The following is a 17843-nucleotide window of genomic DNA, read 5'->3' as shown; positions in this document are numbered from 1 at the left end:
ACAGTGGCTGCAACAACAGGCTCGAGCACAGCAACAACTGTGAGGACGGCGTGGGCAGTGTTTCGTTCTGTGGCGCACAGGGTTGCTATGAGTCGGAGCCGACTTGATGGCACCTAACAACAATTAAATATTAACGATTGCTTGCCTTTGTAGTAAAAAAATGCCACATCGTGGACATGGTGAAAATTCTGTTTAAAAGTTTCATTTAAAAAGGAACATATTCCTCTAAATGGAGGCTTCTTAAGCTGCAAAATTATGTCTTAATATACAACAGGGAAAAATGTACAACAGTCTCAAAAACAGAAGAAATGCAAATTAAGATAATGAGGAAACATTTATTTGCTTTTATAATCACAAATATTTTTAAAATCTTAATGCTCAATGCAAACATGGGTGTGGTAAAATAAGCAATATCAGGCCTAACTGATAAAAGTATTAATTGATACAGTACTTTTGAAAAGTATGGAAATATTATCAAATTTTTTTTATACATTAATAAATTTTATCTAATAATTTCTCTTTTGGAAATCTTAAAACAATATAGAAAAGCAATTATAATATCAAGGGGAAATGCAGGTTGCAAATTTGTATTTACAGTTTGATTACACCCACTGCTATTGAGTCAATTCTGACTCATAGCAACCCTATAGGACAGAGTAGACCTGCCCCATAGAGTTTACAAGGAGCGCCTGGTGGATTTGAACTGCTGACCTTTTGGTTAGCAGCCATAGCACTTAACCACTACGCCACAAGTATGATTAGAACTGTATAAAAATAAGCAAACTAACAAAACTTATGTGTAGATTTTAAAAAATGAAATGCACTGTCAGCAGTGATTATACCTGAGTGATGACACCACGGAGAATTTTCTGTTTGCTTTTCAGCATTTCCTTATTTTCTTTACTGATTTAAGAAAATTTCTGTACAGAGTACATGTGATACGTTCTCTCTAAAAATTGCCTTAAGCCCAGATTTTGGTATGGTGGTCAGGGGTTAAATTTTTTTTTTCCCCCCAAATTTTTGCTGAAATGGAAAATTCAACTTAAGGATTTCTGGGTACCATAAATGGCAGCCCTGGTGGCATGGTGGTTAAGAGCTATGGCTGCTATATTAAATGACAAGACATGTATCTTATGCTCTTAAGTTGTTGTGATTAAGACATCTACAGCCTTTTTATCTTAAGGTTTCATGAAATAGGCCACTTTTCTATAAATTGTTATTTCTTATATTGATTTTTTTTTAACTTGCAAAAAATAGAAACTATATTGAATAATGTACATCTGTATTTACTAACATAGAAAAGTAAATTGCAGAATAATACACATAGCATGATACTATTTATATAAAAGAGAAAAAACAAAATAAATATTTCCACGTGTACGTATCCTGGCATACAGAAGACTATGGTTTTCCTAAGGATTCCAGTTGCATGGCAGATAGTCAAGGTTTTATTACTGCAATCATATCCCCAAAAGGTGTTCTCTCTCAAAGCAGTTGGTCACCAGAACAGAGGTTCTGAAATGAGATCTGTAATCAACGCCCATGGAAGCAGCAGTGAAGAAATTAAACAACATAATGCATTGGGCAAACCTGCTTGCAAAAGACTGCTTGAAAGTGTGAAAAGCAAAAATGTCACTTTGAGGACTAAGGTGCCCCCAACCCAAGTCACGGTATTTTCAATCGTTTCATATGAATGGAAAAGATGGACAATGAATAAGAAGACCGAAGAATTGATACATTTGAATTATGGTGTTGGTGATGAATATTGGATATACCATGGACTGCACAAGAAAAAGTATAGCCAGAATGCTCCTCAGAAGCGTCTCACATACTTAGGACATGTTATCAGGAGGGACCAGTCCTTGGAGAAGGACATTATGCTTGGTAAAGTAGAGGGTCAGTGAAAGAGAGGAGGACAGTCAACGAGATGGACTGACACAGTGGCTTCAACGATGGGCTCAAGCATCGCAACAATTGTGGGGACGGTACAGGACCAGGCGGGGTTTCGTTCTGCGGTACACAGGGTCAGTAAGAGTCGGAACTAACTCAACAATACCTAACAACGACAATGAATTTTGCTGGGAAGTGGATTCATAGCTTTTGTTAGATTCTCAGTGAAGTCTGTAGCCCTAAAAATGTTAAGAACTATCCTAAAAAAAATAAGATTCAGCATATGTTGCTTAACTGTACTATACTCAAGACTAACTGAAAATGTTTGAGATCCTAATAACCCGAAGCCTAAGTCAAGTTCTAAAACACGCTCAATGAATATCAAGTAACATTTACAGGTTTCTTATACAAAAATTTCAAGGTACATTACAATCACTAGCCAGAGCAGGCAACTTAATTTTAGGACGGCCTTGTAATTTATTACCCAGACTGGGACCCTTTTGAGAATAAAAGCCAGCACTATTAATACTTAATGCAACAAGCATTAAACTGAGACTATTCCTGGCAAACCAAGACGCATTGTCATCTTTGTTAAATTGCAAAATGATTTGGTGACATCTGGAATATCGGTCCCTGATTCTTAATCCAAAGTAGTACTTTACCTCCTAGTTCATACTGCAGCAAAATCTTTAAATCTGTGTCCTACTAATACAGCAGCTAATTTTTGTTGCCACCATGCAGAAAACATTAGTCTTTTAAATAAAGTGGTACTGCTATTCAGGCATTCACAAATCCTATCTCAGAAATTTAAAATTACTTTTCAGATCCTTCCTGCTTTCCATTCAACCTTCCTTCCGTTCTCTCATCTATCTTTAAACATCGTTTTACGTTCACGGGGGCTATGTTAGCTTACTACTTTCTTGTTTAAGAGGTATTATGAGAATCAGTATCATTCATTCTTTCATTTATTTATTCATTCGAAAAATGTGTGTGTATCTACAATGTGCCAGGCACTATTTCTAGGTGCTAAAGATTCTGTAGTACACAAAACAAGACAAAAATCTCCACTCTCATGGAGCTTACATTCCAGGGCAGAAGTCAGGAAAACAAGATAAAAAAAAGTTGGCCAGGGAAGGCTTCAGTGAATCAAGACCTGAAGGAAGTGAGGGAATGAGCTTTGCTGATTCCTGGAGGAGGAACATTCTATGCAGAGGAACAGCAAATGTAAGAGCTCTGAGGTGGAAGGAAGGGCACGTTCAAGAGACAGCAAAGAGGCCATGTGGCTGGAACAGAGTGAACAACGAAGAGAACAATAGGACATGCGGGCAGAAGACAAGCTAGTATCAGATCACAAAGGTTCTTGTAGATCATAGTTAAGGCCTATGGCTTCCTCTGACTGAAATGAGAAGCTGTTTGAGAGTTTTTCACAGAAAGATTACAAGAATGAACAGAACTTTCAACAGAGTTACTCTGGCTGCTGTGCTAAGAAAAAATGGCAGGGGGGCACAGACAGAAGCAGGGAAACTAGTTAGGAAGCTACTTCAATAAATTAGGCAAAGGATGGTAGTGGCCTAGACCACGATAGTGGCAAAGAGAATGGTGAAAATCTGGACGTAAAATCTGAACACATTTTGAAGACAGAGCTAACAGAATGTGGTGACAGGCCAAAGGATGGGTATGAGACAAAGAAAAGAGTCAACGGTGACGTCAAGTCATGGCCCAAGTGGCTAGAAGGGTACAGCTGATGTTCACTGAGACGGAGAAGCCGGTTTGTGGAGGACCCTCAGAAGCTGGGTTAGTGACACATTAAGTTTAGAGATGCCTATTAGATGTGCAGAGTAGGCAGCCAGATATACACATCTGGAGGTCAGGGAGAGGTCTTCAGCAGACATAGACTTGGGAGTCATTAGCATGCAGATGGCATTTAAAGCATTGGGACTGAATGAGATCTCTACCTGGAGAATGGGACATTAAAGAGCAGAGGTCCAAGGGGGCTGATCGTTACGGCACTCCAACATTTAGAAAGGGGAGATGAAAAGGAACCAGCAAGAGGGACCAAGATATGAACTTTAAATATGCAAAAACAGTTTTGATAAAGACATCAAGGTTGAATAAACACAGAAAAGTAATCGGAAACTCAGACACAACCATCAGGAACTCTGGAATAGTGCTAAAAGGATGTGTTCTTGAAAAGAGTGCTATATTGCTTTTGGGTTTTTTCTTTTCATGCCAAATGAGAAATACTGAAGAAAGGAAGAGCTTTTATGCAGATGCCGGCTGCTGAGGACACTAATTTTCAGCATGCCATGCTTCCTAAATAATGGCAATGCTAAAGGCCAACAGGGGCAAATGGTGGAGGACAATAGCAAATCAGAATTGTGACCTCAACAACTATTTACATTAAAAAAAAAAAATTTTTTTTTTAATTTTATTTACATAGGGACTAAAAAAATATCAAATGCAAATTCCAGTAAGTACCTAAAGGTACCTGTTATGCAAAATAAATAGATTTGCGTAAAGGGTACCTTACAAGGAATATGTTTGAAGCTCCATGACTTCGGGCAAATATAGTGTAAGAGTTAAACTAGTTTATTTTCATCACCTGTAATATCAGCAAACAAGAAGTAGCAGTAGCCTTATGGTTGTATATGTTCTTTTGTGAAACTAACCTTTGTGCTGCTGAATATAAAAATAGTCACTCAGCCTTATGCAGTACTGAGTTTTGGTTTATGGTGATAGATAAATCTCATTGGTTAAGGGTAGGTTTGCACAGCCGATGAATGTAATTGCCATCAATAAATGGTACACCCGTAAAAAGTAGAACCGGCAAAAGTTGTGTGATAAATGTATCTACAACAATGATAAAAAAAAAGAAGAGCAGCTTCTGCAACTACTTATGTACAACTACACACCTCATGGAATTGGTTTCTTGGTTCGGAGGTTTAAAGTCAAGGTTTTATGGGACATCCCAGTTAATTGGCCTAATAACTTGATCAAGGCTCTATTCCACCTCCTAGTTAGTTGCACAGCGCCTGGGGTCTTAAAAGTTTGCAAGTGGTTATCCAAGGCACAACGATTGGTCTTTGCTTGCCTGAAGTAACAGAAAAAGGAGGAGAATCAGGAATAGGAGGAGGAAATGGAACGTGTGGCTAACTGCCTCCATGAACAACTGCCTCCTATGCATGAGACCAGAACTGAACAGTGCCAGGCTACTGAGTATTTTGATAAAAGAGTCTATAGAAGAATCCTGATCAAAAGGAAAAAACTGCAGATGAGAATTTCAAATTCTCACGGAACTCAGATTTTCTGGAGCCATAGAGGCTGGATGAACCCCCAAAACTACTGCCCTGACATAATCTTTAAACCTTAAGCCAAAAATATCCCCTGAAGTCTTCTTAGAACCAAACAACACTTTAGCTTAACTAGTAAAGAATGTCTGCCTTCAGCACTGTGCTCTTTTAAGATCAATCTCATATCAGATCAAATTGACAACAGTAACTCAAAAGATTAGATAGGAACCTTAGTGGTCAGTGACTTTATGTTAATCAGGGAGGAACAACTCAGAAAAGGAAGGTGAGAATGGTTACACAACTCAAAGAATGTAATAAATGTCACTGAACTGTAGAAACTGTTGAATTGGTGTACGTTCAGCTTTATAGATTCTCAACAGCAACAAAAAAGTAAAACAATTTTTTTTAAAAGCCAGTTTAAAAAAAGTCATCAGACAAAAGCAGGTGGAAGGGATACAATCCCAAACCTAGTATCTTCTGTTTCTTCATCAACCTATCTCCCACACTAAGAATTCAAACAGTTCTAGCATCCAATCTCAGTACAAAGCCCAAATCCAAGCAGACTCTTGAAGGTGCCATCCTAAAGTAAACAGGATCACCGAGAGTAGGAAACGTAAAACCCAATTCACAAAGTTAGTAGCAGCAATTTACCTGAGATAATCTAATTACTGATGTCTACTGGTCACTAGAGTACTTCAGGACTCGACGGCGCTGGGTTTTTTTTAGAGTATTTCGGCATCAATTCTGTACAGTCATACTGCCTACAATCCCAACCCACCCACCCACCTGGGGTGAGGCCAGTAATTAACTGCAGGTAGGTTCAGAACTGAATAAGGTGAGGAAACACCCTTGGCTCATAAAGTCTTTGCTGACCTTGATTAAGAATCTGATAAGGATGAACACCTTCAGCAACTTGTGACAAACCTAGGTAAAATGCAAACTGGATAAACCCATAAAACCTGATAGCTGAGCTCTGGGAATGAAACTTCCAACAATGCTGGGAAATTTACCAGTGGACCATCCCAAAGACTACTATAAATAAGGTATCATTTCAAAAAGGAACTGAACAGGGAACAGGGTGTGAGTTGGTACAGATAAGATTTCTACTTTATATTTTAAATACCTCACCATTGTTTAAAAACATTTTTTAAATGAGTTTTATATCTTTTAATAAAAACTTACTTTAAAAGATATTATACATCCCCAGTTATTAAATTCATAATGGGTCCCAATCTTTGGAATGCTGCAATTTACTAACTGTGAAATACTTATTAAAATATCCTCCTATAGGAAAAATGGTCTCTGATATCTAGAAACAAACACAAAGCGTTCACATTAATCCAAAACACATAGGTATATACCAATACATGTTCAATGATTAGTGACCACACATATGGTTATTTAAAATTCTGAAATGTGATGCCCCTGTGGTTAAAATTTTTCTTTATATACATAAGCTCGTTACTGGGTTTCTTCTGCTAGCTCTTATATTAGGACACACACAGGCACAATCAATTCCACAAAATTAAAGTTTGCTTACAACTGAAGGAGTCCTGGTGGTGCAGTGGTTAAGAGCCTGGCTGCTAACCAAAAGGTCAGCATTTTGAATCCACCAGCCACTCCTTGGAAACCCTATGGGACAGTTCTATTCTGTCCTATAGGATTGCTATGAGTCGGAATTGACTTGACAGCAACAGGTTTGGTTTAATGGGTTTTACACTTCAAAATGTCTAGTACATAATTCTGATAAGACCTACTAGGAAATTAAATTAATTAGCAGTCAAAAGCTAATCAGCAGTAAAAAGATTAAATAAGTTATTAAGACTAAACATAAGTGGGGTACTAGATTTAAATGTCTACAGAAGTTAACATGCTTGGTGTTAAGATTCCTAATGGTCTTCTTGCCTTCGGTCTTGCCCCGTCCAAGTTACACATCTTTAGAGGATTTTCATAACTTCAGTGATTTCATTATGAACAAAGCTTACAAAAGATTGCAACATTATGGTACACGCAGAAAGGAAATAGGAAATGAAAGTCATTACAACAGAAGTCCAAGGCAGGGTGAACTAAAATATCTGGCTACAGGGACAGAAACAAAACATAAACATGAGAGATGTTATGAATCATAGGAAGAGATGTTAGAATATGGTAATGACTGAGATATGGGGCTACAAAATGGCCTACTATGCTCCTTAGAAGTGAGAATGATGAGACTTTGGCTCACTTACTTTGGACATGTCATCAAGAAAGACCAACTGTTAGAAGAGGACATGATGTTTGGTAAAGGAGGGGGTCAGTGAAAACAAGGAAAAGCCCTCCTCAGTGAGATGGATTGACACAATAGCACAACAACGGACTCAAACATACCAAGGAACATGAAAACGGCACAGGACCACGCAACATTTCATTCTGTTATACATAAGGTACCACCACTTATCTGTCAATTTGTCATACTGTGGTAGCTTGCATGTTGCTGTGATGCTGGAAGATATGCCACCAATATTTCAAATACCAGCAGGGTCACCCAAGGTGGACAGGTTTCAGCAGAGTTTCCTAAGACAGACCAGGAAGAAGGACCTGGTAATCTACTTCCAAAAAAAAAGTAGCCAGTGAAAATCTTATGGATAGCAGCAAAACAATATCTGATGTAGTGCTGGAAGATGAGCCACTCAGGTTGAAAGGCACTCAAAATATGCCTGGGGAAGAGGTGACTCCTCAAAGTAAAGTCACCCTAATGATGTGAATGGAGTAAAGCTTTTGGGATCTTCCTTTGCTGATGTCCCAAATAAGAAGAAACAGCTGCAAATACCCATTAGTAACTGGAATGTGGAATATATGAAGTACGAATCAAGGAAAATTGGAAGTTGTCAAAAATCAATGAAATGCTTGAAGATCAATGAAATGGACTGATATTGGCCATTTTGAATCAGATAATCATATGGTCTATTATGCTGGGAATGACTAATAAAGAATATCAGCTTAGCATTCATCATCGAAAAGATCATTTCAAGATCTCTCCTGAAGTGCAATGCTGTCAGTGATAGGATAATATCCATACGCCTACAAGGAAGACCAGTTAATACGACTATTATTGAAATTTACACACCAAAAACTAATGCCAACAGCGAAGAAATTAAAGATCTTACCAACTTATGCAGTCTGAAATTGATGAAACATGCAATCAAGATGCACTGATAATTACTGGAGATTGGAACGAGAAAGTTGGAAACAAAGAAGGACCAATAGTTAGAAAATACAGCTTTGGTGACAGAAACAATGCCAGGGATTTCATGATAGAATTTTGCAAGACCACTGACTTAGTCACTGGAAATACTTTTTTCAACAACATAAATGATGACTACACAGGTAGACCTCACTGGATTAAATATACAGGAATCATACAGACTACATCTGTGGAAAGAGACGATGGAGAAGCTCAACATCATCAGTCAGAACAAGGTCAGGGGCCAACTGTGGAACAGACCATCAATTGCTCATATCCAAGTTCAAGTTCAGGATGAAGAAAATTAAAACAAGTCCATGAGAGCCAAACTACAACCCCAAGTATATCCCACCTGAATTTAGAGACCACCTCAAGAACAGATTTAACACACTAAAAACTAATGACCAAAGACCAGACAAGTTGTAGGATACATGAAGAAAACAAGAGTTCCTTAAAAAGACAGGAAAGAAAAAAAAGACTAAAATGGATGTCAGAAGAGGCTCTGAAACCTGCTCTTGAATACAGAGTAGCTAAAGTGAACAGAAGAATTGATGACATAAGGGTTGAACAGAAAATTTCAAAGGTGGCTCAAGAAGGCAAGTATTAAAATGAAATGTGCAAAGACCTGGAGTTAGAAAACCAAAAGGGAAGAACATGCTTGGCATTTCTCAAGACGAAAGAACTGATGAAAAAATTCAAGCTTCAAGTTGCAATACTGAAGGATTCTATGGGCAATATATCGAACAATGCAGGAAGCATCATCGTATCAAAAAGAACTGCTCAATGTTCAACCATTTCAGAAGCATATGATCAAGAACTGACGGTATTGACGGAAGAAGTCCAAGCTCCACTGAAGGCAGTGGCCAAAAACAAGGCTTCAGGAATTGACAGAATACCAGTGGAGATGTTTCAACAAACAGATGCGACGCTAGAAATGCTCACTTGTCTATGCCAAGAAATTTGGAAGACAGCAACTTGCCCAACCAACTCAAAGACATCCATGTTTGTGCCTATTACAAAGCAAGGTGATCCAACAGAATGCGCAAATTATCGAACTTTATCATTAATATCACACGCAAGTAAAATTTTGCTGAAGATCATTCTAAAATGGTTGCACACATTCTTTTGTGGTTACGAGAGGGGGGAGGGAGGGAGGGTGGGAGAGGGTTATTTACTGATTAGATAGTAGATAAGAACTACTTTAGGTGAAGGGAAGGACAACACTCAATACAGGGGAGGTCAGCACAACTGGACTGGACCAAAGGTAAATAAGTTTCCCAAATAAACTAAATACTTCGAAGGTCAGTGGAGCAAGGGTGGGGGTTTGGGGACTATGGCTTCAGGAGACATCTAAGGCAATTGGCAAAATAAATTCTATTAAGAAAACATTCTGCATCCCACTTTGAAGTGTGGCGTCTGGGGTCTTAAACGCTAACGAGCAGCAATCTAAGATGCATCAATGAGTCTCAACTCACCTGGATCAAAGGAGAATGAAGAACACCAAGGTCACAAGGTAATTACAAGCCCAAGAGACAGAAAGGGCCACATGAGCTAGAGACTACATTATCCAGAGACCAGAAGAACTAGATGGTGCCTGGCCACAACTGATGACTGCCCTGACAGAGAGCACAACAGAGAACCCCTGAGGGAGCAGGAGAACAGTGGGATGCAGACCCCAAATTCTCATAAAAAGACCAGACTTAATGGTCTGACTGAGACTAGAAGAATCCTGGTGGTCATGGTCCCCAAATCTTGTGTTGGCCCAGGACAGGAACCATTCCCGAAGCCAACTCAGCAGACATGGATTGGACTGGATGATGGGTTGGAGAGAGATGCTGATGAGGAGTGAGTTACTTGCATCAGGTGGACACCTGAGACTATGTTGGCATCTCCTGTCTGGAGGGGAGATGGGAGGGTAGAGAGGGTTAGAAACTGCCAGAACGGTCACAAAAGGAGAGACTGGAAGGAGGGAGCGGGCTGACTCATTAGGGGGAAGAGTAAATGGGAGTATGTAGTAAGGTGTATATGGGTTTTTGTGTGAGAGACTGACTTGATTTGTAAACTTTCACTTAAAGCACAATAAAAATTATTTTTAAAAAATTAATAATAAAAAAAAAATGGTTGCAACAATACATCTACAAGGAACAGGCAATAATTCAAGCCAGATTCAGAAGAGGACCTAGAATGAGGGATATCATTGCTGATGTCAGATGGATCCTGGCTGAAGCAGAGAATACCAGAAAGATTTTTACCGACTATGCAAAGGCATTCAACTGTGCAGATCATAACAAATGATGGATAACATTGCAAAGAATCCAGAACACTTAATTGTGCTCATGAGGAACCTATACATAGATCAAGAGGCAGTCGTTCAAATGGAACAAGGGGGTACTGCATGGTTTAAAATCAGGAAAGGTGTGTGTCAGGGTTGTATCCTTTCACCATACTTATTCAATCTATACACTAAGCAAATATTCCCAGAAGCTGGACTATATGAAGAAGAACATGGCATCAAAATTGGAGGAAGACTCATTAATAACCTGCAATATGCAGATGACACAACCTTGCTTGCTCAAAGTGATGAGGACTCGAAGCACTTACTGATGAAGATTAAAGACTATAACCTTTAGTATGAATTGCACCTCAGCATGAAGAAAAACAAAAACTCTCACAACTGGACCAATAAGCAACATCATGATAAATGGAGAAAAGACTGAAGCTGTCAAGGATTTAATTTTACTTGGATCCGCCATCAACATCCACGCAAGATGCAATCAAGAAATCAAACAATGCATCGGGTTGGGCAAATCTGTTGCAAAAGACGTCTTTAAAGTGTTAAAAAGCAAAGATGTTACTTTGAAGACTAAGATGCACCTGACCTAAGCCATGGTACTTTCAATTCCCTTATATGCATGCAAAAGCTGGACAATGAATAAAGAAGACTGAAGAAGAATTGATGCCTCTGAATTATGGTGTAGGTGAAGAATATTGAATATACCATGGACCGCCAGAAGAACGGATAAATCTGTCTTGGAAGAAGTATAGCCAGATGTTCCTTAGAACCAAGGATGGTGAGACTTTGTCTCAGGTACTTTGGACATGTTATCAGGAGGGACCAGTCCCTGGAGGACATCATGCTTGGTAAAGTACAGGGTCAGCAAAAAAGAGGAAGACCCTTGAAAAGATGGACTGCCACAGTGGCAGCAACAATTGGCTCAAACATAGCAACAATTGTGAGGATAGCGCAGAACCAGGCAGTGTTTCTTTCTATTGTACATAGTGTTGCTATGAGTCAGAAGCAACTTGATAGCACCTAAGAACAACAACAACATACATGAGAGTGCTTTGAGCTGGAGCCTATTAAAAATAATAACAAGTTAGAATTACAAGGAGAAAAACCCAGATAGCATACATAAAGTGTGTACTAAAAAAAAAAAAAATCATGGAAGAGTATGTAATACAGAAACAGGAATTCAAAGACACCACATTGCAAAAAGATTCCCAGATTTTTCTCCTTCAGAAGCTGATAGAGAAATACCACCTTTATTACAGAGACATTATTATGGAAGGAAAACTCTTAGAAGAGCTGTGTCAGAGTAGAACTGTGCTCCATAGGGTTTCCAAGGCTGTGACTTTTTGGAAGCAGATGGCCAGGCACGTCTTCTGAGGCACCTCTGGGTGAGTTGAAACTGCCAACTTTTTGGCCAGTAGCCAAGCCCTTTACCATTTGCACCACCCAGGGGTTCTGTTGGTCAACTACTATTGAAAATTAAAGTTCTTAAACACCCGTCCTCTCTTTTATTCTTCCCCTTTCTATTCTCATTTGCTGATCCTTTCCTTTAAGTTTTCAATATTTTCCACCTAAGCTATCTTAATAGTTTCCTAACAGGTCCCTCTGACTCCAATTTGTCCATACATCACTTTATCCCAAATAACCGAAAAAACCAAAATGGTTACCATCAATTCCAACTCATGGTGACTCCACATGTTAGGGTAGAACTGTGCTCAATAGGGTTTTCAATGGCTGACTGACAAGCTTTTCTTTCAAAGTGCACCTGGGTGGACTCAAACCTCCAATCTTTTGGTTAGCAGCCAAGCACTTAACCATTTGCACCACCCAGGGACTCCTATCCTAATTAACCAAACAAAACTCAAAACCTGTTGCTGATGAGTTGATTCCAACTCATAGCAACCCTATAGGACAGAGTCGAACTGCCCTGTAGGGTTTCTAAGGAGCAACTGGTGGATTCGAACTACCAACCTTTTGGTTAGCAGCTAAGCTCTTAACCACTGCACCACCAGGGCTTCACTGCAAATAAAGAGCCTCCTTAATGATTCCCTAATTCATAAAGATTGAGAATGTCAGTTAACTTCTTAAAATCTGACACTGAAAATAAAATCTAAACTCCTCAGCACAGCACAAGACCCTTCCTATCTTCCTCTTATTCTGGGTTCCATTCAATCTGAACTATTCGCAATTTCCCCAACATACTTTGCCAGACATTCTGTTCCTTCTATCTGTGGAATCTTTTCCCCATTCTTCACGGGTAACTCCTAACCATTTTCAAGGTTCAATTACACTTGATCATAATTGTTTTACTCAACTATCCCCCCCAGCCCAGATAATAAACAACTTGCAAATAGGGACTGTGTTTTTGATTGCTGTACTCCTAGCACCTAGTAGAACAGCTCAATGAATGCATATTGATTAATTTCATAAATGTGTACTGAATGTCTACGTGCCAGCCCACTGCTAGGTTCTGGCACAAATGAATAAGAACAAAGTCCACTCAAACAAATATAAATAATAAAAAAACCCACATAGTTGGGTAAGGTAGAAAAAAGATATGAAAGAGAAGAAACTAACTAAACCCAGATTCTGATTGGGGATAAGAATCAGTGTAATAAAATGTGAGTACTTGCAAACAGAAGGACAATTGCAGCTTCTAAGAAACAGAACAATATATATTGCCCAATTCTGTGCTATCCTCAATTTTTTTTTTTTTTTGGCAGTAACTCTAACCTGTCAAAGAAATAAAAAGAGCTGAAGAAAAGATCAATTCTTTTGCAAGAAGGTGAATAAAAGCAACACTCTAAATGACTATATCATAGCAATCACAGAACGTAAAAGTTTCTAAGAACTCTTGCAAAATTCATGAAAGCTTTGGCTAAAGGAAAAAAGAAACAGTATTTCATTTTAGCTATGGCATGTGTTGATTTAAAAGTACAATACAGTACGTGATCATACTGGGTGTTAACTTCCCCATATAAAACACTACTTCAAAAGTCTGTTAATGCAAAGAATGCTATGTGTTCTTTTACTGTGCCTAGCGGAAACTGAAGAATAGAAAATAGAACTTACTGTCCATGAGGATACCAACGGTGCTTAGTGGTAAAGAACATTTTGCTAAGTTGTTCTATCATGGGTCCTTGCTCAAGGGGCTCATCTTTTACTTCTAATCTGGTTTTCAGTACTTGATCATGTGTTTCGTCACTATTATACACAGGATCCGGGCGAGGGATAGGCTACAAAACAATTGGAAATAAACAGCATCAAAATGTAGGAATGTTCACCAGTATTTGATTGCATTTGCAATAAAACAAATACCACACTCAGTAATGCATTATCAGTTGGCAAACAAATTATCGGAACAGAATTTCACGTAGTTGCATTATTCATTAAGAAAAAATCAGAAAAATTTTTCTTCTCACACCAAATTTTTGTTTTTCCGATGATAAACTTAATACTTTCTTTTTTTCCAAATAATAAAGTACTTATTACTTTAGTTATTCCCCAAACGTATAAATTGTACCCATTATTATTTAATTTAAAAGTTCACAATTTCTCTCATGTATATTATAAGGTAAGATACCATGAAAAACTTTCATAAATGACATTTCTCATATCCAACGGAAGCAGGAATAATTTCAATGTTTTCATTTCAGGTGACTGAAATGCCATCAAATGATGCTTTACAGTAAGTAGTTTGAGTATTTAGTTTTTCCCACAAAGAGGCTGGTTACTAAAAATCAAACCTCCTCCCCAACACACCTGAGTGATATAACACATTCCCATCAGTAAGTGGCTCACTAAAGTCTTCAAGAGTCACTATCTTGGAGGGTCAAGTTGCCTACATTTTAAATAGTAAGCAACAGTAATGTCTGTAAGATAACCACAAGAATGTAACATTGTCTTGCTTTCAGAATTCCATACGTATGTATTACAATACAATGAAAATCTGAATTAACAACCAGAGACAGCTCAAACAAATTTTTTCTTTTACACTGATACACTATTACTGACACTTCTAGATTCTACCACTGTATTAAATGTGATAGCATATAAGGTCTCCAACTCAAGGAATCTAAAAACTATGGATAAGGCATGACTTATATCTAGCTCATGTAAATAAAATAATAAGATCTCTTTAAAAGGCAATATATAAGTATATGAAAGTGACACAATTGACCAAGTACTATACCAATGCAAAGTAACAAAGATACCAGCAAGAAGCAGAAAGGGAGGAAAGCCAAGGCCTTGTCACAGATTGCAGAACATAGTCTATGAGGGAGAACAAACATTAAGAGTAAAGGAATGTAAGCAAGAATATACAAGATGTCATTTTTTACAAAACAGATCCAGAGAAATTAGATTATGAAAGGCCTTCAAAGCTAGACTTAGAACTAACAAGTAGACATAAGCAGAAATAAGGAACCACTTAGTGTGGAAGGAAATACAGTATAATGAAGAGGTTAAGAGTCTGGGCTTTGGCCTCTGATTTCCACACGTACTAGTTCTGTGACCTGGGGCAAGTTATTTAGCCTCTTAGGTTCCCTTTCTGTAAAATCAGAGGAGTAATACCTACCTCATGTTATTGTTGGGTGCCATGGAGTCAATTCCAACTCACAGTGACCCCACGTAACACAGCAGAACTGCCCCCATAGGGTTTTCTAGGCTATAATCTTTACGGGAGCAGATTGCCAGGTTTTCTGCCCATGGAGCTACTGGGACTCTTCGAATTGTCAACTTTTTGGTTCACGGCCGACCACTTAGCCATTGTGCCACAAGGGCTCCTTACCTACCTCATAAGGGTTTGATAAAGATTAAGTGAAATAATAATAAGTATTTCCAAAGTTCATTCAACGGGGGAAAAAAGTCTCTTTAACTAATGGTACTAGACGTCCCTCTGTAAAAAAAATGAAAAGGAAACCACACATCACACCATACACAATAACTAATTCAAAATGGATCAAAAACCTAAGTATAAAATCAAAAGCTGTTAAAGGTCATGGAAGAAAAAAATAGGGACAACGCTAGGGGCCCTAATATACAGCATAAATAGGATATAACTCATAACTGACAATACACAAACACCAGAAGCAAAACTAGATAACTGGGAGCTCCTAAAAATCAAACACTTACGCTCATCAAAAGATTTCACCGCAACAGTAAAAAGACAACCTACAGACTGGGAAAAAAATTTTTCCAATAAGGGTCTAATCTCTAAAATCTATAAGATACAGCAATACCTCAACAACAAAAAGGCAAATAACCCAATTAAAAAATGGGCAAAGGCCTGACAGGGAACACAACAAAGAGCCCCTGATGAGCAGGAGAAAAGTGGGATGCGTAACTCAAATTATAGTTAAAAGAGCAGACTTAATGGTCTGACTGAAAGTGTAGAAACCCTGGAAGATATGGCCCCCATGAGACAGATAGGGTTAACTGCTGGCAGAACAAAACAGCTGCTAAAAGATTACCACCTAGAAGTTGGGTAAACAGGAACCACAGCCGGTCAACATAAGATTGAATCAACCCATGAGTTACCATCTCCTTCTTAGTGTTTTTCTAGTCCCTTCCCCCTTTACAGGCTCCTGCATGCACAGAAGAACAAAGCGTGACCGCTGTTTAACCTTCCTTAGCCCTCCGAAGATGGTGATGTAGGGCCAAAGATCAGTGCGCTTGCGCTATATCCCATTAAGTGATGCCAAGGGCTGCCGAGAGGACTCCATCTTGAATATCTGTGGGTTCCATTTTGAACTCCAAATGTGCAAGCAAGGTAATTAACATGTACCACCATTCTGAGAAGTACCCACCCCTTGAAAGAAGCCCACTAAATATTCATTACTGTCTCCACCAAACCCATATAAGCCCTAGCCTTGCTTCCCTTTTCAAGAGTCAGCCTTTTGGAAAGGCTTAGTCCCCCGCTGACCCCTTTTGTTTGACTCAAGCAAAATAAAGCTTGCAGAAGATAAAATCTTTTGCGTGTATCCTTACTTGGGAAAAGACAAGGACGCTTTGTGTCCGATTGGCAACTGGTAACACCCCGACTCTGTGTTAACCCAGAACTAAAACCCTTCCTGAAGCCAACTCTTCAGACAAAGATTAGACTGGACTATAAGACATAAAATGATGCTCACGAAGAGTGTGCTTCTTAGTTCAAGTAAATACACGAGACTAAATGGGCAGCTCCTGTTCTGAGGCAATATAAGAAGATAGGGGGAGCTGGTTGAATGGACACATGAAATCCAGGGTGGAAAGGAGGAATGTGCCGTCACATTATAGAGAGAGCAACTAGGGTCACATAACAATGTGAGTACAAATTTTTGTATGAGAAACTAACTTGAGCTGTAAACATTCACTTAAAGCACAATTAAAAAAAAAAAAAAAATCAGCAAAGAATATGAACGGACACTTCACCAAAAAAGAAATTCAGGCAGCTAACAGATACATGAAAAATGCTCATGATCATTAGCTATTAGAGAAATGCAAATCAAAACTACAATGAGAAACCATCTAAGCCCAACAAGGCTGGCACTAATCCAAAAAACACAAAATAATAAATGTTGGAGAGGCTGTGGAGAGACTGGAACACTTATGCACTGCTGGTGGGAATGTAAAATGGTACAACCACTTTGGAAATTGATTTGGCACTTCCTTAAAAAGCTAGAAATAGAAGTACCATACGATCCAGCATTCTCACTCCTTGGAATATAACCTATAGAAATAAGAGCCATCACACAAATAGATATATGCACACCCATGTTCATCTTGGCACTATTCACAATAGCAAAAAAATGGAAACAACCCAGGTGACCATCAACAGATGAACAGATAAACAAATTATGGTACATACACACAATGGAATACTACACAACGATAAAGAACAATGATGAATCAACGAAACACCTCACATGGATAAATCAAGTGGGCATTATGCTGAGTGAAATAAGTCAATCACAAAAGGATAAATACTATTTCAGACCACTATTATAAAAACTCATGAAAAGGTTTATACACAGAAAGAAACTAGTTCGGGGCGCAGGCTGGTGGAGGCTATGGTACTTGTGGTCTGTTAGTCCTCTGGACTAATATTGCACTTGTGTCTGTTTTCTTCATTCTCCTTGGCTCTGGGCAGGATGGGACCAGTAGATGTATC

General features: G+C 38.6%; 1 protein-coding gene across 3 annotated transcripts in view; it reads right to left on the bottom strand.

The window, feature by feature from the left end:
- MRPL42 (mitochondrial ribosomal protein L42) overlaps nt 1–17843 on the bottom strand; it is a 107670-nt gene that overhangs the window by 75858 nt on the left and 13969 nt on the right. For all 3 annotated transcript variants that reach the window (XM_049884076.1, XM_049884074.1, XM_049884075.1), the window contains exon 5: nt 13766–13929. In XM_049884076.1, coding sequence (XP_049740033.1) covers nt 13766–13929 — 164 coding nt within the window. The remainder of the gene's footprint in view (nt 1–13765; nt 13930–17843) is intronic.

The sequence above is a fragment of the Elephas maximus genome, chromosome 4 (genome assembly GCF_024166365.1).
Source record: "Elephas maximus indicus isolate mEleMax1 chromosome 4, mEleMax1 primary haplotype, whole genome shotgun sequence".
NCBI classification, from domain to species: domain Eukaryota; kingdom Metazoa; phylum Chordata; class Mammalia; order Proboscidea; family Elephantidae; genus Elephas; species Elephas maximus.
Note: the sequence above shows the minus strand (reverse complement) of the source record. Positions and strands in the feature narration are given on the sequence as shown.